This window comes from Malaclemys terrapin, chromosome 2 (genome assembly GCF_027887155.1).
Source record: "Malaclemys terrapin pileata isolate rMalTer1 chromosome 2, rMalTer1.hap1, whole genome shotgun sequence".
In the NCBI taxonomy this organism is placed as follows: domain Eukaryota; kingdom Metazoa; phylum Chordata; order Testudines; family Emydidae; genus Malaclemys; species Malaclemys terrapin.
This window is the reverse complement of record NC_071506.1, coordinates 142,508,172-142,535,621: the sequence shown is the minus strand read 5'-3', so window position 1 is coordinate 142,535,621 and position 27,450 is coordinate 142,508,172. Positions and strand designations below refer to the sequence as shown.

General features: G+C 54.4%; 1 protein-coding gene across 1 annotated transcript; it reads right to left on the bottom strand.

Moving 5' to 3' along the window:
- Window positions 1–3,974: 3,974 nt before the first annotated feature.
- On the bottom strand, window positions 3,975–12,352 carry LOC128832535 (cytochrome c oxidase subunit 5B, mitochondrial). The gene is made up of 4 exons (XM_054020010.1): window positions 12,194–12,352; window positions 5,258–5,328; window positions 4,676–4,775; window positions 3,975–4,204 (listed from the first exon to the last, which is right to left on the bottom strand). Exons 1-4 carry the CDS (start codon window positions 12,297–12,299, stop codon window positions 4,092–4,094), a joined length of 390 nt encoding a protein of 129 aa, XP_053875985.1. The 5' UTR covers window positions 12,300–12,352; the 3' UTR covers window positions 3,975–4,091.
- Between the last annotated feature and the right edge of the window lie 15,098 nt (window positions 12,353–27,450).

Here is a 27,450-nt window from a genome sequence, read left to right as displayed (position 1 = left end):
CCCCTTGTGTCCTGTGTGTCTGTCCTGGAGCCTCTCCCTCACCTGAGCTCAGCACGGGAGCCGGGGGAGGGGAGTAACACTAGTTGGGTTGGCTGGAGATGGGCCTTGCTCATAGGCTCAAGGGGAGCCCTGGGGGTCTGTGGTTCTGGGGCCCAGCTGTGCCTGGCCCAGAGCAGAGCCTTACACCCAGCCCCTCTGCAGGCTGGCCAGGGCCTTAACCCCTCCTCCCCCCGCCCCCCTTTGCCTTGGCAGCTGGTAAAACTACAGGCTGGGCCTGTGCCCGAGCAGCAGAGAGGGAGGGGGAATCTCTGTGCTGGGGTGGGAGGGGGGGTGCACAAAATGTCCCCATTGACACTCCCCCTGGGATGCACAGAGTTGCCACAGGAGGGGAACCTTCTCTTGGGTTGCTGAGCCAAGCTCGGGGGGGGGGGGGGGTGGTGAAGGTCTCTGGGGTCCAAGCAGCTGCTGCCCCCATGGGTCCCCTAAAGCTCTGTGGTGAGTGGCTGCTGCTTGCATGGCTCTGTGCTCAGCTGGGTGGGGGCAGCAGTTGCAGTCCTCCCCTCCCCCTGCACTCCACTGATTCTAAATGACCTTGCCCCACTCTCCCCCCCTGGCCTTTGCTGGCTGCAGCTGGCACACCTAGCAGCCTGTCATGGGCAGGGCCATCCAGGGGGCCAGTGCTGCTGCCTATGGAACCAGCTTCTCTCAGGGCCTAGGCCCCCCACCCCACCCGTAGGAGTCACAGCCGCAGCCTGGGCTCTGGAGCTGGGCCCAGCCAGCACCCTCCGCCCCCCCCCCCACCTCCACTGCCTGGGCCAAAGCCCAGAGTCCTGGTGACAGCACAGCCGGGCCCTGTCCTCCTGCAGCGTTCCACAGCTGCTGGGCTGTGTGGAGGGGGGCAGGAGCTGCTGGCTGCCGTGTAGTACCAGTCCTCCAGTGTGGCCCACAACAGGCAGCTCGTGCTGCCCTAGCCAAACAGCCAATTACCTGGCCAGAGCCAGCGGAGCCTGCTCTGTGCTCACAAACATGCCACTGGGGATAGCAACGCAGCTGGCTGTGGGGAGTGCAGTGCCCCCATGGGGAGAAGGGCTGCAATAAAGTCATTGTAGAGAAACTAAATGGATTCTTTGCTTCAGTCTTCACGGCTGAGGATGTTAGGGAGATTCCCAAACCTGAGCCAGCTTTTGTAGGTGACAAATTGGAGGAATTGTCACAGATTGAAGTGTCACTAGAGGAGGTTTTGGAATTAATTGATAAACTTAACAGTAACTAGTCATCGGGACCAGCTGGCATTCACCCAAGAGTTCCAAAAGAACTCACATGTGAAATGTCAGAACTATTAACAATGGTTTGTAACCTGTCCTTTAAATCAGCTTCTATACCCAATGCCTGGAAGATAGCTAACGTAATGCCAATATTTAAAAAGGGCTCTAGAGGTGATCCTGGCAATTACAGACTAGTAAGTCTAAGGTCAGTACTGAGTAAATTAGTTAAAACAATAGTAAAGAATAAAATTATCAGACACCTAGAAGAACAAATTGTTGGGCAAAAGTCAATGTGGTTTATGTAAAGGGAAATCATGTCTTACTAAACTATTAGAGTTCTTTGAAGGGGGTCAACAACCATGTGAACAAGGGGGATCCAGTAGACGGTGTACTTTGATTTCGAGAAAGCCTTTGACAAAGTCCCTCACCCAAGGCTCTTACGTAAATTAAGTTGTCATGGGATAAGAGAAGATCCTTTCATGGATTGAGAACTGGTTAAAAGACAGGGAACAAAGGGTAGGAATAAATGGTAAAATTTCAGAATGAAGAGGGGTAACTAGTGGTGTTCCCCAAGGGTCAGCCCTAGGACCAATCCTATTCAACTTATTCATAAATGATCTGGAGAAAGGGGTAAACAGTGAGGTGGCAAAGTTTGCAGATGATGAAGAACTTCAAAAAGATCTCACAAAATTAAGTGATTGGGCAACAAAATGGCAAATGAAATTTAATGTGGATAAATGTAAAGTAATGCACATTGGAAAAAATAACCCCAACTATACATACAATACGATGGGGGCTAATTTAGCTACAACTAATCAGGAAAGAGATCTTGGAGTCCTCGTGGATAGTTCTCTGAAGACATCCACACAGTGTGCAGCCACAGTCAAAAAAGCAAATAGGAATCATTAAAAAGGGGATAGTCTCCATCTTATTCTCTATCTTATTGCCCTTATATAAATCCATGGTATGCCCACATCTTGAATACTGTGTACAGATGTGGTCTCATCACAAAAAAGATACACTGGCATTAGAAAAGGTTCCAAGAAGGGCAACTGAAATGATTAGGGGTTTGGAACAGGTCCCATATGAGGAGAGATTAAAGAGACTGGGACTTTTCAGCTTGGAAAAGAAGAGACTAAGGGGGGGGAGAGGAGGAGGATATGATAGAGGTCTGTAAAATCATGAGTGGTGTGGAGAAAGTGAATAAGGAAAAGTTAGTTACTTGTTCCCATAATACAAGAAGTAGGGGCCACTAAATGAAATTAATGGGCAGCAGGTTTAAAAGAAATAAAAGGAAGTTGTTCTTCGCACAGTCAACCTGTGGAACTCCTTGCCTAAGGAGGTTGTGAAGGCTAGGACTATAACAGGGTTTAAAAGAGAGCTAGATAAATTCATGGAGGTTAAGTCCATTAATGGCTATTAGCCAGGATGGGTAAGGAATGGTGTCCCTAGCCTCTGTTTGTCAGAGGGTGGAGATGGCTGGCAGGAGAGAGATAACTTGATCATTACCTGTTAGGTTCACTCCCCCTGGGGCACCTGGCATTGGTCATTGTTGGCAGACAGGATACTGGACTAGATGGACCTTTGGTCAGACCTTGTACGGCCGTTCTTATGTTCAGCCATAAAGCTCCCCACGGTCACCTGCCACAGGCACCACCCTGGGTGGTTCACTTCCTCTGCCCCACTCACCGCAGTCCACGCATGGCCCAGGTGACTGCTGGGGCAGGGGGTGCAGAGCTCAGCAAGGGGCTGCTCCCCCAGGCCCAGGGCAGGGCCACGAACCAACTTCCAGGCCTGTCTCCACTCAGGCACTACCCTGGCTTACATGCTGCATCGGCCCTGGGCCCCACAGTGGATAGCTACACCAAGCCCTGCCTGGCCGCACTGCTCCCGGGAAGCTGCAGGAGGCAGTGGATGAGGGCCCAGAGAGCTGTGGGGGGCCTAAGGTGGGGCAGAGCTGTACCACCCTCAGTGGAGCTGGGCAGGCTGGGCACGGTGGCTGTACCCTGCCATAAGCAGAGCCGGGGTGGGGGGTGCGGAGGGGGGCGTACAGCTCGCTGGGCCATTGGCTGCTCTTAGAGCAGTGGCTCTGCTGGAGGCTGCACACAAGGTGTCAGGCCAAAGGGGGGCTGGGGTCTCCCACCAGGCCAAGCTCCCTGCCCTGGGGAGCCAGTCTTCAAGTGGCAGAAAGGGGTGTAGTGGGTTGGGTACAAACTCTGGCTGGGGGCTTTGTGAACACTAGGCCCTGGGACATGCCTGAGCCTTCAGCCTGCCCGGGCAAGGGACTTGTGCCTGGGGACGACAGCAGCAACATGCCCTCGGCAAAGGAAGCCACCCAGCTCCTGCTGCAGGGCCTGGGACAGCTCAGCTCACCCTGGCAGGGATTGGCAGCCTGGCATCTCCCCTAGGATTCTCTCCAGCCTGGGGCAGCCAGCCCCTCCCTCCAGCTGGGGCCACCTGCAGGATCCAAGGAGACAGGCCCCACCCAGAGCCGGCCCTTCGCCCTGAGAGCACCACCACCGAGGGCTCCCCAGGGCACGCAGCAAGAGCCTCACGTTACCCCCTAGCAGAGCCATCAGTGAACGCAGCTGCGGGTGGGGGGGAATGCGCCCCACTGCAGGTCAGAGGGAGGTTGCTGGAGAGAGCAGTGCCCAGAGTAGCAGCAGGCTGGCCTGGATACTGGGGCAAAGGAAGCAGGCCAGACAGGGGTAAAGGCAACACCTTTAACACACCGACTCTTTATTGACTCCCAAGAAGCAACACGACACTGGAAAACAGCAGGCAGCTCGGCCTGGGGTCCCCCGGGGGGGGGGGTCAGGGCACCTCTCAGTGCGGCAGATGATGGGGGACCAGCTTGTAATGGGCACCGCAGGAGGGGCAGCGCTGGGGCTCCCCCTTGTGCAGCCAGAACCAGATCACGCAGCTGTTGTCCTCTTCACCTGGGCGGGGAGAAGGGGGATTAGGTGGGCCGAGGTCACTGGGAGGAGTGCAGGCCGTTAACCAGCAGGGCAGACAGGGGCTGACAGCAGAGCCCATCTCGGGGGATGCCAATCAGGGAGAGGGGCGGCTCCAAGACGGCAGCTGCCCCACAGCAGGGCTCTGCCCTCCTGGCACACTCCGCACCAGGCCTGCAGTACAGGCCCAGAGCAGGGCCGCCACGCTCGGGTGTCTGGAACAGGACCCAGGCATCCTGGCTTGTACTCCTCCCCTCAGGAGACCAGGGAACAACGACCCCAGCTGGCCCAGCTCCCACAGCTCTGGGGCCAGGCAGGAAGCCAGAGCGAAGCCTTGTCTGAACCCAGCAGCCAGCTCCCGCCAGGCCCTCCCGCCACATGGGGTGCCCTGAAGAAGGGAGTTCGCTGGTCAGCCCAGAGCCTCTGCCTCCCCCCCTTGCACAACATGTCACTCACAGATGCAGCCCACAATCCTCTTGCTGGAGATGGAGGGGACCAGGTTGGGATCCTCCTTGGTCCCAGCGTAGCGCTTTGGTTGGAGGATGTTGTAGGGATCCTACAGGGAGTGCAGGAGGCAGAGTTTGCTGTTGCACCCGCTTCTGCCCCAGATCCCAGAGCTCTAACTGGGCCGCCAGCCCTCATCCCCAGAAACCGCGCCCTGGTTTGACCCAGAGCCTGCAGCACCAGCTGGCTCTGCTCCATGCTCAGGAGTGGCGCCGCCAGCCAGTCCCATGCCACACAGCACCGAACAGCACTACCCCGTGGACACGGGTGGCACTGGAGCACCAGCTTAGCTCAGCTTGTGTCATTCTAAAACCAGGATCCCCCCCGACACTCAACCCCCCCCAACCACTGGGGGTCTCCCCATGGCCTAACCGCAGCCCTGCACCCCCAAACTCCACCTAATGCTGTCAGTGATTACCCTGCCTGTCGCACAGTGAGACTGGCCGCCCGCCCAGAGGCAGGGAGCACTAGACTATCAGTGGGGAGAGGGGAGGGTGGGGATTAGGGGACCCGTTTCAGGGTAGCTCTGCTCACCTGTCCCTTTTCCATGGCCTTCATGACTTTCCTCTCCAGCCCTGTTGCTTGCTCTTCGTCGCTGGGGATACCTGGGCATGGGAGAGAGAGAAAGACAACAGGAGGGCATGAAGATCCCCTTGTCACGGGCAGGATCCCTCCCACCCCACAAGCAGTTCTCCACACACACCTCCGTGCTGCTTGGGAGGAGTCATCCCAGGGCAGGAGACTATCAGGCAGGAGCAGAGGGAAACCATCCCATAGTTGGACCCTCCTTCCAGGTGTGTCACGGTCTCCCTCTCGCACCGAGGAGATCCCGAGTTATTAGGAAGAGACAATTCGCTCATTAGAAATCTAGCTAGCTGGGTTGTGATGACCGGGAGAACCGCAGGGTGAATTGCCTGCCGGGTGCAAAGGTTGCGGCTCTCAAGACATCCAGACAAGCTTATGCATAGTGCTGGGGAGGAACCAGCAGTCGTGGTACATGTAGGTACCAGTGACATAGGAGAAGGTACAGGTCTATTCAAGATAGTTAAGTCCCAGGCAGACTGCAAAGAGCTACAAAAGGACTTTACAAAACTGGGTGACTGGACAACAAAATGGCAGATGAAATTCAATGCTAATAAATGCAAAGTAATGCACCTTGGAAAATATAATCCCAACTATACATATAAAATGACGGGGTCTAAATTAGCTGTTACCACTCAAGAGAGGGATCTTGGGAGTCATTGTGGATAGTTCTCTGAAAACATCCACTCAATGTGTAGCAGCAGTCAAAAAAGCAAACAACGCTGGGACTCAATAAGAAAGGGATAGATAATAAAACAGAAAGTATCATGTTGCCTCTATATAAATCCATGGTACGCCCACATCCGGAATACTGCGTGCAGAGGTGGTCACCCCATCTCAAAATAAAAAGATATACTGGAATTGGAAAAGGTTCAGAAAAGGGCAACAAAAATTATTAGGGGCATGGAACGGCTTCCATAGGAGGAGAGATTAAAGAGACAGACTTTTCAGCTTGGAAAAGAGATGACTAAGGGGGGGGGAATATGATAGAGGTCTATACAGTGACGACGGGTGTGGAGAAAGTAAATAAGGAAGTGTTATTTATTCCTTCTCATAACACAAGAACTTGGGGTCACCAAATGAAAATAGGCAGCAGATTTAACGCACACAAAAGGAAGTATTTCTTCACACAACGCACAGTCAGCCTGTGGAACTCCTTACCAGAGGATGTTGTGAAGGCCAAGACTATAACAGGGTTCAAAAAAGAACTAGATAAGCTTATGGAGGATAGGTCCATCAATGGCTATTAGCCAGGATGGGCAGGGATGGTGTCCCTAGTCTGTTTGCCAGAAGCAGAGAATGGGCAACAGGGGATGGATCACTTGATTCCCTGCTCTGTTCATTCCCTCTGGGGCACCTGGCATTGGCCACTGTTGGAAGACAGGATACTGGGCTAGATGGACCTTTGGTCTGACCCAGTATGGCCGTTCTTATGGTCCTGGAGGCCAAATGTAGGCTGCTAGGTAAGAGATTGAAGTCCAGAACCTCTATGGCAACATTCTCTGAAATGCTTCTGATTCCACATGCAGGGCCAGTTGGACAGGCAGAACTGCTAGTCCTGGAGCCCATAAGAGGAGAGGCAATTCTTGAATTAGTTCTAAGCATCCCAAGAGTTGAATATAGCTGAACTGCTCGGTAATAGCAACCATAATTTACTTAAATTTAAAATCCTTGTGAGGGGGGAAACACCAAAGAAACCCACTACAATAGCATTTAACTTCAAAAAGGGGAACCACACAAAAAAGAGGAAAGCTAGTTAAATGGAAATTAGAAGGAATCACAAAAGTGAAATGTTTGCAAGCTGCAGGGAAACTAGTTAAAAACACCACGACAGAGGCTCAAACTAAAGGTAAAGACCAAATAAAAAAAAGAAACAGTATGAGGACCAAAAGAATGCCACCACGGCTAAACAGCAAAGTAAGAGAGGCAGAGGCAAAACGGCATCCATTAAAAACTGGAAATCAAATCCCGAGGGAAACAGAAAGGAACAAACTCTGGCAAGTCACATGTAAAATCGCAATTCAGCAAGTCAAGAAAAGAATTTCAAGAGCAACTAGCAAGAGACCAAAACAAATTAAAAAAAATTGCTGTAAGTGTTTGTAATTTCATCAGAAGCAGGAAGCCTGCCAAGCAATCACTGGGGCCACTGGACAATCGAGATGCTAAAGGAGCACTCAAGGAAGAGAAACCCGCTGTGGAGAAACTAAGTAAATTCTTTGCATTGGTCTTCACAGAAGAGGATGTCAGGGAGATTCCGACACCTGAGCCATTCCTTTTAGGTGACAAATCTGAGGAACTGTCCCAGATTGAGGTGTCAGAGGAGGTTTTGGAACAAAATGATAAACTAAACAGTAGTAAGTCACCAGCAGGTATTCACCCAAGAGTTCTGAAGAACATACACATGAAATTGCAGAACTGGTATGTAACCTATCAGACTCAGACTTTAAGGTCAGAAGGGACCATTATGATTTTCTAGTCTGACCCTCCTGCACAACACAGGCCACAGAATCTCACCCACCCACTCCTGTAATAAATCCCTGACCTATGTCTGAGCTATTGAAGTCCTCAACTTGTGGTTTAAAGACTTCAAGGTGCAGAGAATCTTCCAGCAAGTGACTCGTGCCCCACGCTGCAGAGGAAGGCGAAACCCCCCCAGGGCCTCTGCCAATCTGCTCTGGAGGAAAATTCCTTCCCGACCCCAAATATGGCGATCAGCTAAACCCTGAGCATGTGGGCAAGACTCACCAGACAGACACCCAGGAAAGAATTCTCTGTAGTAACTCAGATCCCACCCCATCTAACATCCCATAACAGGCCATTGGGCATATTTACCACTAATAGTCAAAGATCAATTCATTGCCAAAATTAGGCTGTCCCATCATACCATCCCTTCCATAAACTTATCAAGTTTAGTCTTAAAGCCAGATATGTCTTTTGCCCCCACTGCTCCCTCTGGGAGGCTGTTCCAGAACTTCACTCCTCGGATGGTTAGAAACCTTCATCTAATTTCAAGTCTAAACTTCCTGATGGCCAGTTTATATCTATTTGTTCTTGTGTCCCCATTGGTACTGAGCTTAAATAATTCCTCTCCCTCGCTGATATTTACCCCTCTGATATATTTATAAAGAGCAATCATATCCCCCCTCAGCCTTCTTTTGGTTAGGCTAAACAAGCCAAGCTCTTTGAGTCTCCTTTCATACAACAGGTTTTCCATTCCTCGGATCATCCTAGTAGCCCTTCTCTGCACCTGTTCCAGTTTGAATTCATCCTTCTTAACATGGGAGACCAGAACTGCACACACTATTCCAGATGAGGTCTTGTATAACAGTACTAACACCTCCTTATCTCTACTGGAAATACCTCGCCTGATGCATCCCAAGACCGCATTAACTTTTTTCACGGCCAAATCACATTGGCGGTTCATAGTCATCCTGTGATCAACCAAAACTCCAAGGTCCTTCTCCTCCTCTGTTACTTCCAAGTGATGCTGTCACAGAGTCCCCGGGCAATGCTTTGGAACTGCTCCCCACAAAGCCAGTCAGGACTTTGGGGAGCCTCCTCTCCCGCAGAGCAGATTGTTTTCAGGGAAAGAAGCTCACACGGCTTTACCTCCTGGGTCTGCCCTTGGAGCATTTAGCATTTGCCTCTCCGTGCGCTTCCCACAGCGAGTCCGCCCAGGCGGGGTCCTGGGGAAGCCAGAGGGTCCTGCACCCCCACTTCACAGTCAGACGTGACTCTCAGCCAGCCAGTAAAACAGAGATTTATTAGATGACAGGAACATGGTCTAAAACAGAGCTTGTAGGTCCAGAGAATTGGATCCCTCAGCTGGGTTCATTCTGGGGCCCAGCAAAGCAGATACCCACGTCTGCCCTCACTCCTAGTCCTCAGCCTGCTCCAAACTGAAACCCCCTCCAGCCCCTCCTTCTCTGCTGAGTTCCTTTCCCCGGGCCAGGAGGTCACCTGACTTCTTTGTTCTCCCACCCCTTTAGCATCCCCTTGCAGGGGGGAAGGACCTGGCCATTAGCTGCTAGGCAACAGAGTGTCGGTCAGAAACTGAGGCACTCACACAGTATTCAGAGGAAACTGTAAGAACAGTCCCACTTCGTCACAGATGCGTCCCCAGTTTATAACAAAAATTCTTGTTATTAATCTCTAAATGCATGACCTTGCACTTTTCACTATTAAATTTCATCCTATTACTATTACTCCAGTTTACAAGGTCATCCAGAGCTTCCTGTAGGATATCCCAGTCCCTCTCTGTATTAGCAATACCTCCCAGCTTTGTGTCATCCGCAAACTTTATTAGCACGTTCCCACTTTTTGTGCCAAGGTCAGTAATAAAAAGATTAAATAAGATTGGTCCCAAAACCAATCCCCGAGGAACTCCACAAGTAATCTCCCTCCAGCCTGACAGTTCACCTTTCAGTATGACCCGTTGTAGTCTCCCCTTTAACCAGTTCCTTATCCACCTTTCAATTTTCATATTGATCCCCATCTTTTCCAATTTAGCTAATAATTCCCCATGTGGAACCGTATCAAATGCCTTACTGAAATCGAGGTAAATTAGATCCACTGCATTTCCTTTGTCAATCAGCTTCTGTACCAGATGACTGGAGGATAGCTAATATGACGCCAATTTTAAAAAAGGCTCCAGAGGTGATCCTGGCAATTACACGTCAGTAAGCCCAACTTCAGTACCAGGCTAATGGGTTCAAACTATAGTAAAGAACAGAATGATCCGACGCAGAGATGAACACAGTATGTTGGGGAAGAGTCAACATGGGTTTTGTAGAGGGGAATCATGCCTCACCAATCTACTAGAATTCTTTGAGGGAATCAACAAGCATGTGGACAAGGGGGATCCAGTGGATATCGTGTACTTAGATTTTCAGAAAGCCTTTGACAAGGTCCCTCTCAAAGGCTCTTAAGCAAAGTAACCTGTAATGGGGTAAGAGGGAAGGTCCTCTCATGGATTGGTAACTGATTAAAAAAAAAAAATAGGAAACAAAGGATAGGAATAAATGGTCATTTGTCACAATGGAGAGAGGTAAATAGCAGTGTCTCCTAGGGTTCTGTCCTGGGACCAGTACTGTTTAACATAATCAAATGATCTGGAAAAAGTGGTAAACAACAAGGTGGCAAAATTTGCCAATTATACAAAACTATTCAAGATAGCACTCAGCTCTGGTCTTCACTACAAGTTCCAAAGGGATCTCACAAAATTGGGTGACTGGACAACAAAATGGCAGACGAAATTCAATGTTGATAAATACAAAGTAATGCACACTGGAAAACATAATCCCAGCTATACATACAAAATGATGGGGTCTAAATTAACTGTTACCCCTCAAGAAAGTTTTTGGAGTCCCGTGGATAGTTCTCTGAAAACATCCATTCAATGTGCAGCAGCAGTCAAAAAAGCAAAGTGTTAGGAACCAGTAAGAAGGAATAGATAAGATGACAAAATATAATGCCACTATATAAACCCATGGTACCCCCACTCTTTGAATACTGCGTGCAGATCTGCTTGCCGCATCTCAAAAAAGATACATAGGAATTGGAAAAGGTACGGAGAAGGACAACAAAAATCAGGGGTATGGAACAGCTTCTGTCTGAGAAAGATTAAAAAGAAACTGTTCAGCTTGGAGAAGAGGGGATTGAGCAGGGGATACAATAGAGATCTATATCAAATCCTGACTGATGAGGAGAAAGTGACTTGGGAAGTGTCATTTCCCCCTTCACGTAATACAAGAACCAGGTGTCACCCAGGCTATGGGTGCACTACAGAGCTTACAGCGATGCAGCTATGCCACTGTAGCTGCTAGTACAGACACTTTAAGATGACAGGCTCCCATTAACTGAATTACTCCAGCCCCCAGGAGCAGCAGGAGCTGTGTCCGTTGGAGAAGCTCTCCTGCCAACACAGCACTGTGCACACCCACCGTTGCTCAGGTCAGTGTAATTTAGCAACATTATTTCTACCAACGTAAGCTGTAGTGCAGACAAAGCCCCAGTTAAATTAAGAGGCAGTAGATTTAAAACAAACAAAAGGAAGCACATCTTCACACAACGCAGTCAACCTGCGGAACTCCTTGCCTGGGGATGTTGTGAAGGCAAAAAGTATAACTGGATTAAAAAAAGAGTTAGGGAAGTTCCTGGAGGACAGGTCCATCAATGGTTATTAGCCAGGATGGGCAGGGATGGTACCCCATGCCCTGGGTCTCCCTAAACCTCAGAGCCAGAAGCTCTGAGATGACAAGGGATCAAAAGTTGCCCTGTTCATTCCCTCTGAAGCACCTGGCAGTGGCTACTGTCGGCAGACAGGACCCTGGGCTAGACGGACCTTTGGGCTGACCAGCCTGGACAGTCTCACGTTCTTACACCAGGATCCTTGTCCGAACCCCCCTTCCCCAGCCACCCCGGAAGAGCCTCAGTCATCAGCCAGTCCGATCATTAGACACATTGGGGGGTGGGGGCTGGTAGAGACCCGCACTAACAGGGGCGTTTCCAGACCATCCTCATTTCCACAGTTGCTGCTCCCCGAGTCAGCGCGGACCGGGCCGCGCCCGCTGATCTAAACCGAGCTCGGTCCAGACCCCGCGGCCGCCGCACGCGGTCCGGCTGCCCGAGCCCCGGGGGAGTTCCGGGGCCGGCGGTAACGGGTCTAACACCCCGCTCGGCACAGCCCGTGCGCGGGGCTCTGGCCCGGGGGCCGCTGGAGACTCAAACCCCCCGGGTAAAAGGGGGCAGGACCCGCGTCCCCACGCGGCGGAGGGACCTGGTCCCCCCCCAGTGACAGACGCGACCCAGGATCCGCGCCGCAGGGTCACTCCGGGGGGTCACGGCAGCCCCCCCCCGCCCTTAGCGGGACCCCGCCCCCGCGCTCACCTCCAGCCACCAAGGCGCGGGCGGGGCCGGGCGGGCGGAGCGGGGCGGCCGGGGGGCGGCGCAGGGCCCGCAGGGCGCCGCACACTCGCAGTAACCTTGACGCCATGGCGCGAGCAAACTGACTGAGCCGGGAGCCCGCGGACGGCGGCTTCCTTCCGGGAGATGGCCGGAAACAGGGCGGGACTTCCGGGACACGTGAGCGGGTACCGCTTCCCTGGGTGCCTCACGTGACCGATCGGCGCCGCTCGCTCGCTCACGTGACCAGGAAGCGAGGCTAGGCAGGGCGGGCAGCTCCCTCCCACGTGATGGAGGACGGACGGGGCTGGCCCCGCCCCCCCCGCTGGGGTGACCCTCCCCTCCCGGCAGGTCCAACGCTCCCTCACACCGAGGGGGAGCAAAGGCCCAGATGCGAGGAGGACCCAGCTGGGGGGGAGGGGATGGGCCTTTCCGCTGCCTCCCCCGCAGGGCGCCCCCCCCCGCTGCCTCCCTGGGCCCCCCGCCCAACGCCGCCCCCGAGCCTGTCGCACCCACCTCCTGGCCCCATCTGTGTGCAGCGACCTGCATGCGGGGCTGCCCCCCGAGGTGCTATTGCAACACAATGGTCGGGGGGTGTCGGTTCAGTCGAGCTGGGAGACCGAGCGTGATGCCAGCCAGAGGGAGAGCGAGGCTCAGCCTGCGAAGAGAACCGGCCTGGGGCCAAGGGGCTCAGTTAGGCTCAAGGCATCAAAAATTGGGGGCCCAGAAACGGAGACATTCAGAATTACAGGCCACTTCTGCACAGGTGGGGCTGTATCGTAAGTGACACAGCCAAGGTCAGTTAGGCTCCACCTCCCGGGGCCCTGTAGCACCAACAGCCGTGCGAGAGGCAGTGCTTGCCAAATCTCACACTATTTAGTGTGTTTCTCCAAGCCCCAGCTCCTGGAGTCACCTGATCACACAGAAAGTCCTGTGGCACCTTTAAGACTAACAGATGTATTGGAGCATCGGACAAAGTGGGCGTTCACCCACAAAAGCTTAGGCTCCAGTACATCTGTTAGTCCATAAGGTGCCACAGGACTCTCTGTTGCTTTTTACAGATCCAGACTAACACGGCTACCCCCTCTGTTACTGATCACACAGGAGTCTCTTGCTTTCATTTCTTCTAAAAAGGACATTGCTCGTGGTTGATGAAAAAAGCTTTGAACTGCAACCCTGGATGGCTCCAACACCAGAAGATGTTGGAGATCTGAATGATGAGATCTGAATGCAAAGCATGGGCAGTATTAACTCAGTCTTGGCCAACACAGGACCAGTGTGGCTGTTTCCTCAGAGAGGTGGCTTTGTGCCTTAATAAAGTTCGGTTAAATGGAGGAATTTGCTCAACTCTTCTCATTCTACTGTTCCTTTTAGCACTAGTGGTTGATGGTCACATTAATTCACAGCTTTTCAGGGCATCCTTTACCTTGTTAATAAGCAAATGGCCCAGCAACAGACCCTGCAACAAGCCCTTGGCCTAGGGAGCTGTCTCCAGCAGTGCTGAGTTCTGCAGGCTTTGGCTAATAGTCTCAGGTGGTTCTTGGTAATAGTTTCCTAGATTCCAAGGCCAGAAGGGACTATTGGGATCATCTCTGCCCTCCCGTCGAACGTAGCACTTCCCTGACTTCATTCCTCATTGAACCAGAGCAGATCTTTTGGCAGTTCAGGGCTTGTGTAACACTTGAAATGCCCTGGCACAGGGCTTCATCATAGAGCCGACCTGCTGTAATTATTCCACCTCCCCGAGAGGCGGTACCTAGCGCCGTCTCCACTGGCGATAAGTCAGCTTAATTTTCTAGTGTGGACCAGGCTTTCGTCTCCTCGTTAGCCTCAAGCCAGTCTACAGTGAGAAGTTAGGTCAACCCAGCTAAGTCACTTGGGGTGTGAAAAATCCACCCCCCTGAGCAACAGAGTTAAGCCAGCCTAGCCCCCCCGTATAAACCGCTAGCTACCGCCTCTCCGGGAGGTAGATCACCTGTGCCGACGGGCGAACCCCTCCAGCGCTGCAGTGAGTGGCTACAGTGGTGCCGTTTCTAGTCTGATGTTCTTACCTGGACTGTGAGGCCAACCAGGTGAGCTGGGCTGGGCTGAACACCCAGGGCTGGGTTCGCCTCTGGGCTGCTCCTGTTTGTTTCACGCTGGAGGGCCTCCATGGAGGTCGCTGGGAAGCTGTTGGGAATGGCACGGTGAAGCCAGGCCTTGGCTTTCCCACTTGTGCTAGCCACAGACAGGCAGTTCCAGTTACCCCAGCCCGGGGACAGTGCTGCTGACTGAGCTGTCATGAGGCTTTGTGTTCACAGCTGGCTCTTCGGGGAGAAACAAAAACTGCTTCTCTCATCCCCAGCCCCCTGCTGATCCGAGAGGTGGCAACACTCCCAAGCTCCTACTGCAATCCACGGGCACTGCGGGCACTGAAGATCGGACAAGGAGCTTGGATGAGCTGAATTCTTTCCTGTTGGTAAACGGCTGGGAGCGTCACATACTGCGCCCAGCATCGCTATCCATGGACACAAGCAATGGCACGAAGGGAAGGGATCCGAATGGAGGCCATCCTGTTCCCAAAGCCGTGTGAGTCACAGGGCACGCGGGCGTTACAAGTCCCGGCAAGCAGAGTCAGAAACAGCTAGTGACAATCAACGTGAAAATGCCGACAGCTGAGACAAACCCAGGATGAGACCAAGTGTCCGCGGGTCCGACTCTGAATAGTGCTGTTCAGACCGCAGTGGTGCATTAGCCAGTGGTCCATCAAGGCCCCGGGGCCTACAGGTTGGGGACCGACTGGTGAAGCGGCGGTTCTGCAGAAAAGGACCTGAGGATTACAGTGGATGAGAAGCTAGATATGAGTCAGCAGTGTGCCCTTGTTGCCAAGAAGGCTAACGGCATATTGGGCTGCATTAGTAAGAGTGTTGCCAGCAGATCAAGTGACGTGATCATCCCCCTCTATTCGGCACTGGGGAGGCCACACCTGGAGTACTGGGTCCAGTTTTGGGCCTCCACTACAGAAAGGATGTGGACAAATTGGAGAGAGTCCAGCAGAGGGCAACGAAAATGATCAGGGGGCTGGAGCACATGACTTACAAGGAGAGGCTGAGGGAACTGGGCTTATGTAGTCTGCAGAAGAGAAGAGTGAGGGGGGATTTGATAGCAGCCTTCAACTACCTGAAGGGGGGTTCCAAAGAGGATGGATCTAGACTGTTCTCGGTGGTGGCAGATGACAGAACAAGGAGTAATGGTCTCAAGTTGCAGTGTGGGAGGTCTTGGTTGGATATTAGGAAACACTATTTTGCTAGGAGGATGGTGAAGCACTCGAATTGGAGGTGGTGGAATCTCCTTCCTTAGAGGTTTTTAAGGCCCGGCTTGAAAAAGCCCTGGCTGGGATAATTTAGTTGGGGATTGGTCCTGCTTTGAGCAGGGGGTTGGACTAGATGACCTCCTGAGATCTCTTCCAACCCTGATCGTCTATGATTCTATTAATAAGCAAAAGTGATTTTATTAAGTTTAAAAAGTAGGATTTAAGTGGTTCCAAATAATAACAGACAGAACAAAGCAAGTTACCAAGCAAAATAAAACAAAACATGCAAGTCTAAGCCTAATACATTAAGAAACTGATTACAGGTAAATCTCACTCTTAGAGATGTTCCAATAAGCTTCTTTCACAGACTGGGAGTGGCTGGGTCATTACACATATTGAATCTATTTCCCCATGTTAAGTATCCTCACACCTTCTTTTCAACTGTCTAAAATGGGCCATCTTGATTATGGCTACAAAAGGTTTTTTTCACCTGCTGATAATAGCTCATCTTAATTAATTAGCCTCTTACAGTTGGTATGGGTACTTCCACCTTTTCATTTTCTCTGTATGTATAAATATCTTCTTACTGTATGCTCCATTCTATGCATCTGATGATCTTAGTCCCTAAAGTGCCACAAGTACTCCTGTTCTTTTTGTGGATACAGACTAACGCGGCTGCTACTCTGAAACCTTTCACAGACTAGACTCCTTCCTAGTCTGGGCCCAATCCTTTCCCCGGTACAGTACAGTCCTTGTTAGTTCCAGCTGTAGTAAGAAAAGGCCCGGTATGAGCCCTAAGGCCTGTACTAGAGTAATGGTCAAGACTTTGTTAACATAAAGCAAAGTTAAGCTGTGAGCCAGAGGCAGGCCCTGCTCACAGAAGCTGGCAAGGAAAGGGCTGATGCTGCAAAAAGTTCCGTACCTAAAAGGTACTGGACACCAGATATCAGAACATTCGCATACTTGCACATTCCACACATATAACGAGGAACACGCTGACCCATCCTAAAGACAGGGGCAAAAGGGGAATATGATGGACAGAGTTGTTTTGTTCGAACCAACATGTACAAGGTGAAAGGCGGCACCTTATTGCGTAGAAGGGTTGTACATTACTACGTAGGGGAGTTGCACTTCAATATGTCAGGAGTGATGTGTAACTTGTTTGTACCTGTGTATAAGAATACATCCCTGGGGCGGTGGCTTTGCCTGGCCTAGGGGGCAGTGGAAAGTCCCGCCACTGACTGAGCCAGTCCATTGCCAGGGAGCACATATGTACTAGCAAAACCATAGATATCTAATCCGGGGAGCTAGAGACCGTGTTTCTCTTTGACAATAAACCTGGCCAGGTGCCTTCGTACCTTACTAGAGTCTGTGGTCATTGGGGGTTCTCTCAGGGTCTGCTGAGCCAGCGATCTGCAGAGCCGGGGCAGCACACAGAGGGAACACACGCACGCAGCCAACGGTTATCAACATTGGACAGAGCAGAGCACCACACCGGTAGCGTCTGATGACACCAGCAGGCATCTGAGGTGAAAAGCAGGTGCTTTTTCATGACTGGGACCCCATTTGGTTCTGTTCCACCCCCTTTTATATCTTTGGCACAAGGCAGGAACCTTTTGTCTCTCTGGGTTGCCACCCCTCCTTCTAAATGGAAAAGCGCCAGGTTTAAGATGGATTCCAGTATCAGGTGACATGTTCACATGTCCTGTGAGACCCCCTCCATTCTTCCAGGGCTGGCCCACACACATACAGGAAGGCTTGCAGGTAAATAAACCATTTACAACCAATTGTCTTGGTTGATGGGAACCATCAAGATTATAAACCACCATTAATGGCCCACACTTTGCATAATTGCAATAGGCCCTCAGAGTTACATTTCATATTTCTAGTTTCAGATACAAGAGTGATACATTCATACAAATAGGATGACCACACTCAGTAGATTATAAGCTTTGTAATGATTCCTTACAAGAGACCTTTTGCATAAAGCATATTCCAGGTACATCATATTCACATTTATAAACATATTTTTATAAAGCATATGGAGTGCAATGTCACACCATAATCCACCTCTCAAGACCTAGACATATTCTAGCTTGGCTTGGACTGGTTTCTCTCTAATCTGGCAACACTGGTTTCCCACCCCAGCAGGCCGTGGGCCGAAGTTACCGGGGGTATCTCCATGGGTTTCAAGGGGCTGTCCATCGGCTGGGGTGATCCAGAGGAAAAAGAAACATTTCAGAAACCTGTTATTTCCGTCCAGCGCACGGAGACCAGGAGGTGGCAGCACCGCACAGAGCCACGCTGGGACTCCCAATGGCCTGGTGCCGGGATCTGCCCTGAACCCTGGTTCCACCTGATGGCTGGTCACTGACCGGGGGTGTCACTCTTGCTGGCAGCCTCAGCAGACAAGACAAGGGACGGATCAGCCGCCAGGATCAAACAGCCCCGAATCTTGGCCCAGCGTCTCCAGTGGTTCCCACAAGGTGTTTCCTAGCCCAGTCGCGCTCCGGGTGCCGTTTCTGCGGCAGCATTTCCTTGCATTGCAACAAGTCTGTGCTGCCAGGTCTTCCCTTGGGTTTGTCGCTGGGCTAGTGCGAGTCAAGCTAGGGCACCAAGCTGCACCCACCCCTGAGCCTGCCCGGTAACCACCCCCCAGCGGCCGGGCGGGGGGGGGGCACTCATTGCTCACCAGGGCTCGGCATTTGCCTTGACTCCATCAATTAGTTTGCGGGGATCGCCCAGCCCCAGGGGCAGTGCTGAGCAGCAGGAGATGCTCAGTGGCTTTGCGCACTGGATGGTGACTGCCCCCCCGGGAGAGGTTCCAACTCCAAACCAATGGCGCACAGAGCGGTAGCAATCTGGGGTGCACGCCAACGCCCAGCTTCTCCCCTGCCAGAGCCTGGGGCCTCTGCGCTGCAGAGCTGGGGCAAGTTCGGCCCCTGGCTCCAAGGACGCAGCTGGCTGCATCCCCAGACTCGGGAGCCGCTGCTGTTCGTCCAAGGTTTGCAGCACGATGGGATCAGTAGGGTCCCAGACCTGCTGGTGTGAATTCCTGCAGCCGGTGGGCCAGAGCACTCGCTGTCTCCATTGGCCCTGCAGCCTCTGGGATTCCGCAAACACGGACGACTCACTCGCCGAAGAGCCCCGCCGGTCCACGCAGGAGCCCCGTGCCTGGTGGCCAGAAGGCTGTAGCTTATGGGACGGAGCAGAGGGATTTGTGACCATTTGACCCACCCAATTCCCTGAAAGGGCTGGTGCTGTCCCACAATACACTGCAACACCGGCCCACAAGGCTGCGCTGGGGACACCTACTCACAATGCTTTTGCCGATCCAGCTTCATGCTGGTAGGACACGCTGCAGGGGGCCGAAGCAAACGTGCACACGCTGTGCCGAGTTCTCCGGTGCGGGCAAGGAGTGAGCTGAGGCACTGTTTGCATGGCCTGGCAACGCAGCTCCAGGGCTAGCCCTGTCAGGAAAGGGGCCCGACCCCTCCTGGCGGTGACTGTGCCCCTCACTCAGGCATCCACCAGGTGCCACCCAGCTGCCGGGCCGATGGCCAGACAGACACCCTAATTCTGGGATCCCCCGGCACGGTGACCTCGCTGGACACAGAGCTCCCTGTTCATCCCATCGGCCAGCACTGAGATCCCAGGGCCAGGACCCCCCCAGGTAGATCAGGAGCCCCCGGGTGCGACACTGCTCTCAGCCCTCGGAGCCCACCCTGGGCAACGTCCTCTCCCCCTCCCACCCTGCGACCCGCCACGGCCCCAGCCGGTCGGTGCTGAACATAGGGACGGCTCATTAACCTGCTTTCGCCCTCCGAGGGCAACTGCGAGTGCATCCGCCTCTGGTGTAGAGCATGGAGGGTGCCGGCCCGCTGCCCCTGGGCTCGGGGGACTCTGCTGGGGCTGCAAGGAGGTGGGAAGGGGGATGGGAGGGTCCCTGCCTGTTTCTGGCTCTCCTGGGAATCCTCAGATGCTCTGGCTTTTGTCCCATCTGAAAGACACCACCTTCAGCAGCCCAGCGCCCCCTAGCGCCACACTGGGGCCAGCGCTCACTGAGAGGGGAGAGCGCCCCCTGCTGAGCCCCCCATTCCCTGCAGCCTAGCACCCCCTTGCGCCGTTCCTCCTGTCACTCCTTTGGCTTCCCCGGGCCCCTGGCACCAGCTTAGCGGGAGGGAGGGGCTATGGGAGGCATGTTCCCGTGTGGACCTGAGTGGGCACCTGTGTGACTGTGTGTGCACTTCTGTTTGCTCCCGGGAGCTATGTGCACAAGTAGGTGTGTGTAGGAGCGTCTGTGTTCATGTGTGATGGGGTGTGTAGATGTGTGCGGGGCGAGTGTGGACATGCATGTAGATGCGTGCAGGGTGTGTGTAGGTACGTGCGGGGTGCGTGTAGATGCATGCGGAGTGTGTGTGGGGTGCATGCGGGGTGTGTGTAGATGTGTGCCACGTGCATGTAGATGCATGCCAGATGCATGTAGATGCGTGCCGGGTGCATGTAGGTGCATACGGGGTACGTGTAGATGCGTGTGGGGTGTGTGCGGGATGTGTGCAGGATGCATGCAGGTGCATGTCGATGCGTGCTGGGTGCGTGTAGATGCGTGCCGGGTGCATGTAGATGCGTGCAGTGTGTGCAGGATGCATGCAGGGTGCATGTAGATGCATGCTGGGTGTGTGTAGGTGTGTGCTGGATGCATGTAGATGCGTGCTGGGTGTGTGTAGATGCGTGCAGGGTACATGTAGGTGCGTGCAGAGGGTGTGCGGGATGTGTGCGGGTTGCATGTAGATGCGTGCCAGGTGTGTGTAGATGCGTTCGGGGTGCGTGTGGATGCGTGCCGGGTGCGTGTAGGTGTATGCGGGGTACATGTGGATGCGTGCTGGGTGCATGTAGATGTGTGTGGGGTATATGTGGATGCGTGCCAGTTGCGTGTAGATGCGTGCGGAGTACGTATAGATGCGTGCCGGGTGCGTGTAGATGCGTGTAGATGCGTGCGGGGTGCGTATCAATTACGGTTACCACCTAGCCAGTATTTGACCAGCCTGGCCATTTTTTAATGGATTTGCCAGTGCACGTGGAAGTGTGTAAATGTATGCGGGGTGTGTGTAGAAGTGTGTAAATGCATGTGGGGTGCGTGTGGAAGTGTGCAGCTGTGTACACACACTCAGCTCTACTCCAGCAGGGGGCGAGGCGAGTTACCAGCTGTGTGCAGCCTGTGCTGGGTGGGGCCGGGGCGTGGGGCCTGGTCCTGTATCCCTGAGGAGCCGCTCGCTGGCTGGGCTCGGCCATGGGGAGCAGGAGGCTGGGCTGGGCTGGGCCGGGGCAGCCACCTGCCAGCGCCTCCTGGATACTCAGCCCCGCTCGGTGCTGCTAACTTAGGGTTACCATATTGGAGCCCCTGAAAAAGAGGACACTCCAAGGGGCCCCGGCCCAACCCCAACTCCGCCCCTTTCCCGCCCCTGGCCCAACTCCGCCCCTTCCCTGCCCTGGCCCCGCCCCAACTCCATCCCTTCCCCAAAGTCCCTGCCCCCTCCTCTGAATGCTCCGCCCCCTGCTCCTCCCCCTCCCCTGCTTCCCACGAATCAAATGTTCGCGGGAAGCCTGAAACAGGCAGGCAGCAGGTAAGCTGGGGCTGGGGCTAGGGCAAGAGGAGACGCAGCCCAGTCCGGCCCCCCCGGCTGAGCGCCTCCCTCCAGTGGCCGGCCAAGAGGCTCTGTCCCGGAGGCTCCGGCCCGGCTCGGGTCCTGGGGCACCGGCTGAGCACCCCCAGCCCCAGTTGTTCCGGCTCGGCTCAGGCCCCGGTTCCGGCCGCCGGCCGAGCACCCCGGCCCCACCGGCCCTGGCCAAGCAGCTCCGGCCCAGCCCTGGCCCTGGCCGAGTGGCACTGGCCGAGCACCCCCAGCCCTGGTCGCTCCAGCCCAGCCTGGCTCGGGCCCCGGTTCCGGCCAGCGGCCGAGCTCCCCCGGCCCCACCGGCCCAGGCCGAGTGGCGCTGGCCAGCGGCATCCCAGCTCGCAGCTGCCTGGTCCCGGGCTCCGGCTGCTGCTGCGCTGGGGAGAGCGGCGGGTGCCGGGAAAGTTGAACCCCAGGGAGGAGGTGGTCCCCTTACCATGCCTCCCTATTTTCCCGGACATGTTCGGCTTTTTGGAAATTCCTCCCGGACGGGGATTTGAGGACCAAAAAGCCGGACATCTCTGGGAAAATCCGGACTTATGGTAACCCTATGCTAACTGATGGAGCTGCTGGGCCCAGCCCTGCCCTCAATGCGCAGCGGTTGCTGCGTAGCAGAGCCCAGATCTGGGCCCTTGGGGGGCCGATGCCCCCCCAGCCCGTCCTGCAGCTGGGGGCCACCTCCCAGCCAGGCAAGTCGGCAGTGCCCAGCTGAGGGCAGGGGAAGGACACCTGGCTACCCCAGCTGGGGAGCTGGCTGTGGAGCGGGAGGGACCCAAGCTGTTCGCTGGCCACTGGGCTCGCTCATGATGGTGGCATTTCACCCATAGCACCTGCTCCTGCCTGAAAAGCTCACACACTAAATGGATCCGGAGAGGGGAAACTGAGGCTTGTCTGGCCCCAGCCCAGCGTATCTGAACAGCTCCCTCCTTACTGCATGGGGCCTCCCCCCACTAGGGGCAGGACTGGGCGGGGACCCAACCCAGGGACAGGGGCTGAGGCCCAGATCCCGGGGCCTTGCACCTTCCCTTGAAATCAACGGGCCCCGGGCCCCCCAGTGAGTCGGGCAGAACCAGGAACTGAGCTAGAGGTTCCCCAACCCCCAGGATTGGCCTGGAGTCTCTAGGAATCATGTCATGTGATGAAACCTCCAAGAATCTGTCCAGCCAAAATTGGCAACCCTTCCTAAACTGAGCGCAGGCCTCCAAATGCCAGGCTGGTGCCCTGCCCACAGGGGCATCCTTCCTCTGGGCCAAAGCTGCCCCCAAGCCCAACCCTGAGATGCGGGAGGGATCCGGGCCCCGCGAGCTGGCACTGCCCAGACACAAAGAACCAGGGTCCCTGCTCTGGGCTCTCGGGGCGTCTGTGCAGCGTCTTGGCTCCCACGTGGACGGGCCAGTGGGGCTCACGCTCCGGCGCCCCCAGCAGCTGTGTGGCCCTGGCACCTGGGGCTGGGGCTCTGAAGGCCAGAGTGGGGAGCCTGGGCTCTGGGACTCGCTGCCGCTCGCTGGGCAGATCCACCCAGAGAGTCCAAGCGACTCTTCCTTCTCCAGGCCCTGACATCCCCAGATCTCCGTGGAGCCTCCAGACGCTGGGGCAGGGAGCAGCAGCAGCCCAGCCTGTGGCCTGTTGGTGTGTACAGCCCTTGGCACAGCGAGCTGGTCTAGGCCCCACAGCAGTGTAAATGGTTAATAGCAATGTACATATGGGGAAACTGAGGCATGGAGAGGTGCCGGGACTTGCCAAGGTCTCACTGAGCCGTGACTAGGACCCAGAAGTCCTGATGCCTTGTCCCTTAACCACAAGCCCTGTGATGCACAGGGCTCCTTCCCCTGCCCATCCATCAGCCCCCCACCTCTCTGCGGAGCTGGTGCTGCGGGTGGCCCGTCCTAGGCATTGCCACGTGGCTGCTGGGGCAATGGGGCGCTGAGCTGAGCCGGCCCTTCCCACAGCGCTGAATGAGCAGCGATTCGTGGAGGGGGGGTTAGTCCTGCTCGGCACCTGCCGGCCCCCTGTAAGGATCAGGCCTTTTCCTGAAGCCATATTGTAAGGCCTAAAGCTTAAGGCCTTCGTCTGCAGCCAGATTAAAAGAGCAGCCGCCATTAGCTGAGAAGCAGGAAGTCACATCCTCCCGTTCCATCTAAAGGACATGAAAACGCTGTAAGATCGGGCTGTTTAGGAGGAGACCCCGTCCTAATGCCCCCACTAGCACCAGATAAACAAACAGATCTTAAGATGGTTAAAGAAAACGTAGGTTGATAGCGTCCGTCTGTCACAAAATCAATTCTCAATGGCTGTGGTTGTGAAATCCTCATTTCTGTATTGTTTGGTCATCATGGTCCCTACTTCCCTATTGTTTGTCTGTCTGGTTCTTTAATTGTTTCTGTGTGTTACCTAATTAATTTTGCTAGGTTTAAATTAATGAAGGGGGTGCGGTAGGATTGGTTAGAGAATTTTGTTACACTATGTTAGGATTGGTTAGTAAGATTTCAGTATAATGACCGGTTAAGGTACAGCTAAAAAGGACTCAAGGTTCACTATATAAACTGGGGTCCAAGAGGAAATTCTTTGGGAACCAGCTCCGGCACACAGCCCCAAAGCTCAGAGCTGCCAGACCTCATCACTCTGCCAATGACGCCGCGTAGAAACTGGAGTCCACCAGATGGACCTGACCCTGACTGGCCAGCAAGAAAAGCTCGTCTATCCTATTGGGAGTGGTGAGCATTGTGTGTGTAGCGTGTGCAGTCTGGTCTGGGTGATTGTTAATAAATAGAGGCGATGTAGGACATTACGGTGTAAGGCTCTTTCACTGGGAAAAGGTCCCGCACACCTGCAGAAGTCGTATACACCTGGAGCCCTACGTATTGGGTAAGGGTGTGGGTACTTACGCTGACCAGGCTAGTTACAGGTGCATTTCGCCTGGAGCCCTACGGACTGGGAAAAGGTGGGGTGCCCTAACGTCTGCAGGTAACACCCCAGCCGCTGTCACGGCCACAGGAGCATCAGAACCACAACTCCAGCCCATGCCTGGGCCTGGCATCGCCTCCGCAGAGCCCGTGGGCATGAGCGGGGTGACCGGCGCTGCCCAGGAATCGGGTCACTGCTAGAAACGCAGCAGCTGCCCCTGCCCTACAGCCGCTAATGTCTGCCAGCCCCGCCAACCAGCCCCTTCGGCTCCAGCCCCAGGCCCTCCCTGCTCTGCCATGCACTTCTCCTGGGCTGAGGCTGTCAGCTGGGCAGGAGCACCTGGGTTTAAGGGAGAGGGGCTGAACCCAGCACCCGTAACTCCCTTGTGACTTGGTTGGGATTTAATCCACTTGGCCAGCCCCAGGGCTTCTCCAGCAGGGGACAAAGGCGCCCTTGATTCCCAGTGGCAGGGGTCAGACCCCCCCCCTTCCTGTGCCTCCCCCATTGCTCAGGAGAGATCTGGCCCCATCCCCCCAGCTGGACAGGCAGCTCTTTGGGGAGCAGTGCTACCCCTCCCTCCCCAGCCACAGGCACTGTCTGGCCAGCAGGAACCAAGCGCTTCTGTCGGCCCGTTGAGAGCCCAGGCAGGATGCAGGAGCAGGCCCAGCAGAGCCCCCCTGTCCTCCGCCCTGGCCCAGCAGCCCCTGCAGCAGCCTGGCTGCCTCTTCGCGGGTGGGGCCTGCCTGGGACCTGTGTCTTGTGCATAGCACGTGTGTGCATGGGATTTGCACGGCTTGTCTGTCTTGTGCATAGTTGTGGGGGGAGGGGTTGTGTATGTGCATGTGTGGTGTGTGTGTGACACGCATGTGCATGCACACGTGTGTGTCAGGTGCGTGTGGCACGTGCAGGCGTGAGCGAGGGAGCTCGGGGCACACACAGAAGAAGCTGTTCCTAGCGAGGGGAACAAAGAGTCTTTTCTTCTGCAAATGGCCAGCGCTCCCCTGTGGGAGTAAATGCCGCAGCTCGCGGGGACCAGGCGGGATGGGACGCGAGCAGCCTGCCCGGGGCCCTCCACTGCCTCGCTCTGTTGGGAGCCGCTGAGCCTAGTTTGCCCTAGAAAAGCAGGTGGAAACGCGGCGAGCGGCTGCTCCCAGGGTTTTGATTGTTCTCTTAATGCACCAGCACAAACCCGCCTTGCTGTGGTTTCTGCTCACGCGGCTCCCAGAGAACCAAACGGGCTGGAAAAGCTGCTGCTCCGGGCACGTTCTCCCTACAGCCCTGATCCATGGATCCTGTCAGCTGCGGGGCCGGGGCCAGTGTCTCAGGGGGGCTGCAGCTGGGAATGCCCCCTGCAGCCCCTGGAGGCCACAGGAAAGTGTGTCCAAAGCTGTAGGTCCCCAGGCAGGGAGGCCCGGGCTCGGTGCTGTGGGCCCACGTCCTGTGGTCCCTTGGCATTCTCCTCTCTCCTCTGCGGCTGGCATCACCAGAGCTCGGGGCTGCCCTGGGCAGGAGCAGCTGGGGCCAGGGCCGAGCGCGGAGCAGAGGGGGCCTCCACTCCAGAGTTCACTCCAGGATCACCCCCCCAGGTGCCAGCCTGTCACGGAGCTCTGTGCCGGAGTGGGGTGCATAGCTGGCACTGGGGGCTCTGTGCCGGAGTGGGATGCATAGCTGGCACTGGGGGCTCTGTGCCAAAGGGGGGTGCGTAACTGGCAGTGGGGGCTGGTGGCTTTGTGCTGGAAGAGGGTGGGTAGCTGATGCTGGGGGCTGGGCTCTGTGCTGGAGGTGGGTAGTGATGTTCCGCTGGTGTTATCTGGACTGGTGATCTGCTAGGTCACCCCAATCGTTGACTCTGGGAGCCAGCCTTACCCTGCTCTGCTGAGAGACCCCCCACTCCTGGGCTGGTCACACACAGTCTCTGGCATGTAAGCTGCTCCCAGATACTTGCAACCGAATGACACTAGCCAATATCTCCGGTTCCAGACACAACCCTAGGAACTTCCGTCTTGCAGTGCCCAGTTATGCCCGCTGGACGCTGCAAGCTTATATGAGTTCGTCAATTTAACAAAGAAATTGATCTGTACCAGGCTTGTTATCCCAAGGGTAGCCGCTGAAATACTGCAAACCAAACGCACTGCTTCATGTAGAACAAACAAACAGATTTATTAACTACGGAGATAGATTTTAAGTGATTACAAGTCAGAGCATAACAAGTCAGATTTGGTCAAATGAAATAAAAACAAAACTTATTCTAAGCTGATCTTAACACTTTCAATGTCCTCACAAACTTAGACGCTTCTCACCATAAGCTGGCTGGTTGCTCTTCAGCCAGGATCTCCCCTTTGATCAGCGCTTTAGTCGCTTGGTGGTGGTGTCTGTAGATGGAGGTGGAAGAGAGAGAACATGGCAAAGATCTCTCCCTTTTATCATGTCCTTTCTTTCCTCATGGCATTGCCCCTCCCCCCTCAGAGTCAGGTGAGCATCACCTCATCGCAGTCCCAGACTGACCAAAGGAAGGTGTGGGGGTGACTCACTCGAGAGTCCAACAGATCCTTTGTTGCTGCCTAGGTCAGTGTCCTTTGTTCCTGTGAGGTTGGGCTGGGTTTGTCCCATACGTGCCCTGATAAGGTGTGAACCCTGTTCCTGGAGAGTTTTGCCTGGTCTGGTTTTAAGCCATGAAGACACATTTTCAACCTCATAACTATATACATGAAATGATAACCTACAACATCACTGTAACAACACTGCTCAGTGCATCATGAGCCTTCCGAAGACACCTGACATGACAAAATTTGCATTGATATCACACAATCATTTTACAAGGATGAACATGGAGGTGCAGGATGTTCCCCCGAGGTACAGAGCATCACACCTCCCCTCTTAGTTTACTGCAAGAGGGTTAGTCACTGACTAGCTCGAAGGCAGTTTGTTGTTATAGTTCTCTTGGCCCCCAGCCACTAAGGCTATGAGGCAGCGTGCCTCAGTTTCCCCATTCACACACAGCAAACCAGGTGTTTTATGGTTTCTCTGCTGTGATAACCTTTAAACCTGTTTACAGGTGTTTATTGAAAAGAAGCATTATCATAAGGTTTAACATCCATGTCAAAATTCTTATCCCCAAAGCATAACATTAATACCAAAAATGTTTATCACAGATGTGCGTTTACAAGTATCTTTACGATTGCACACCCTCTGTTCAGATAGTCTAGTTTGAGGTTAGTTTATTCATTACCCAAGGTGTCCTTTGACTCTCTCCTATGTAATCAGTCACTGGCTTTTCCTTCCCTCCAGAGTTCCCCTCTGTGTGGGCTCTTAATTTAATCATGTTTCTGGCATTTTAATATCTCAGGGTCTGGCAAGATGGGTGTTCAGGG

Coding starts and splice junctions, on each gene's coding strand:
- LOC128832535 (XM_054020010.1), bottom strand. CDS start 12,299: ATGGCGTCAAGGTTACTGCGAGTGTGCGGCGCCCTGCGGGCCCTGCGC. Junction 4,776..5,257: donor AGGCCATGGAAAAGGGACAG/GTGAGCAGAGCT, acceptor CACTCCCTGTAG/GATCCCTACAACATCCTCCA. Junction 4,205..4,675: donor GAGGATTGTGGGCTGCATCT/GTGAGTGACATG, acceptor CTCCCCGCCCAG/GTGAAGAGGACAACAGCTGC.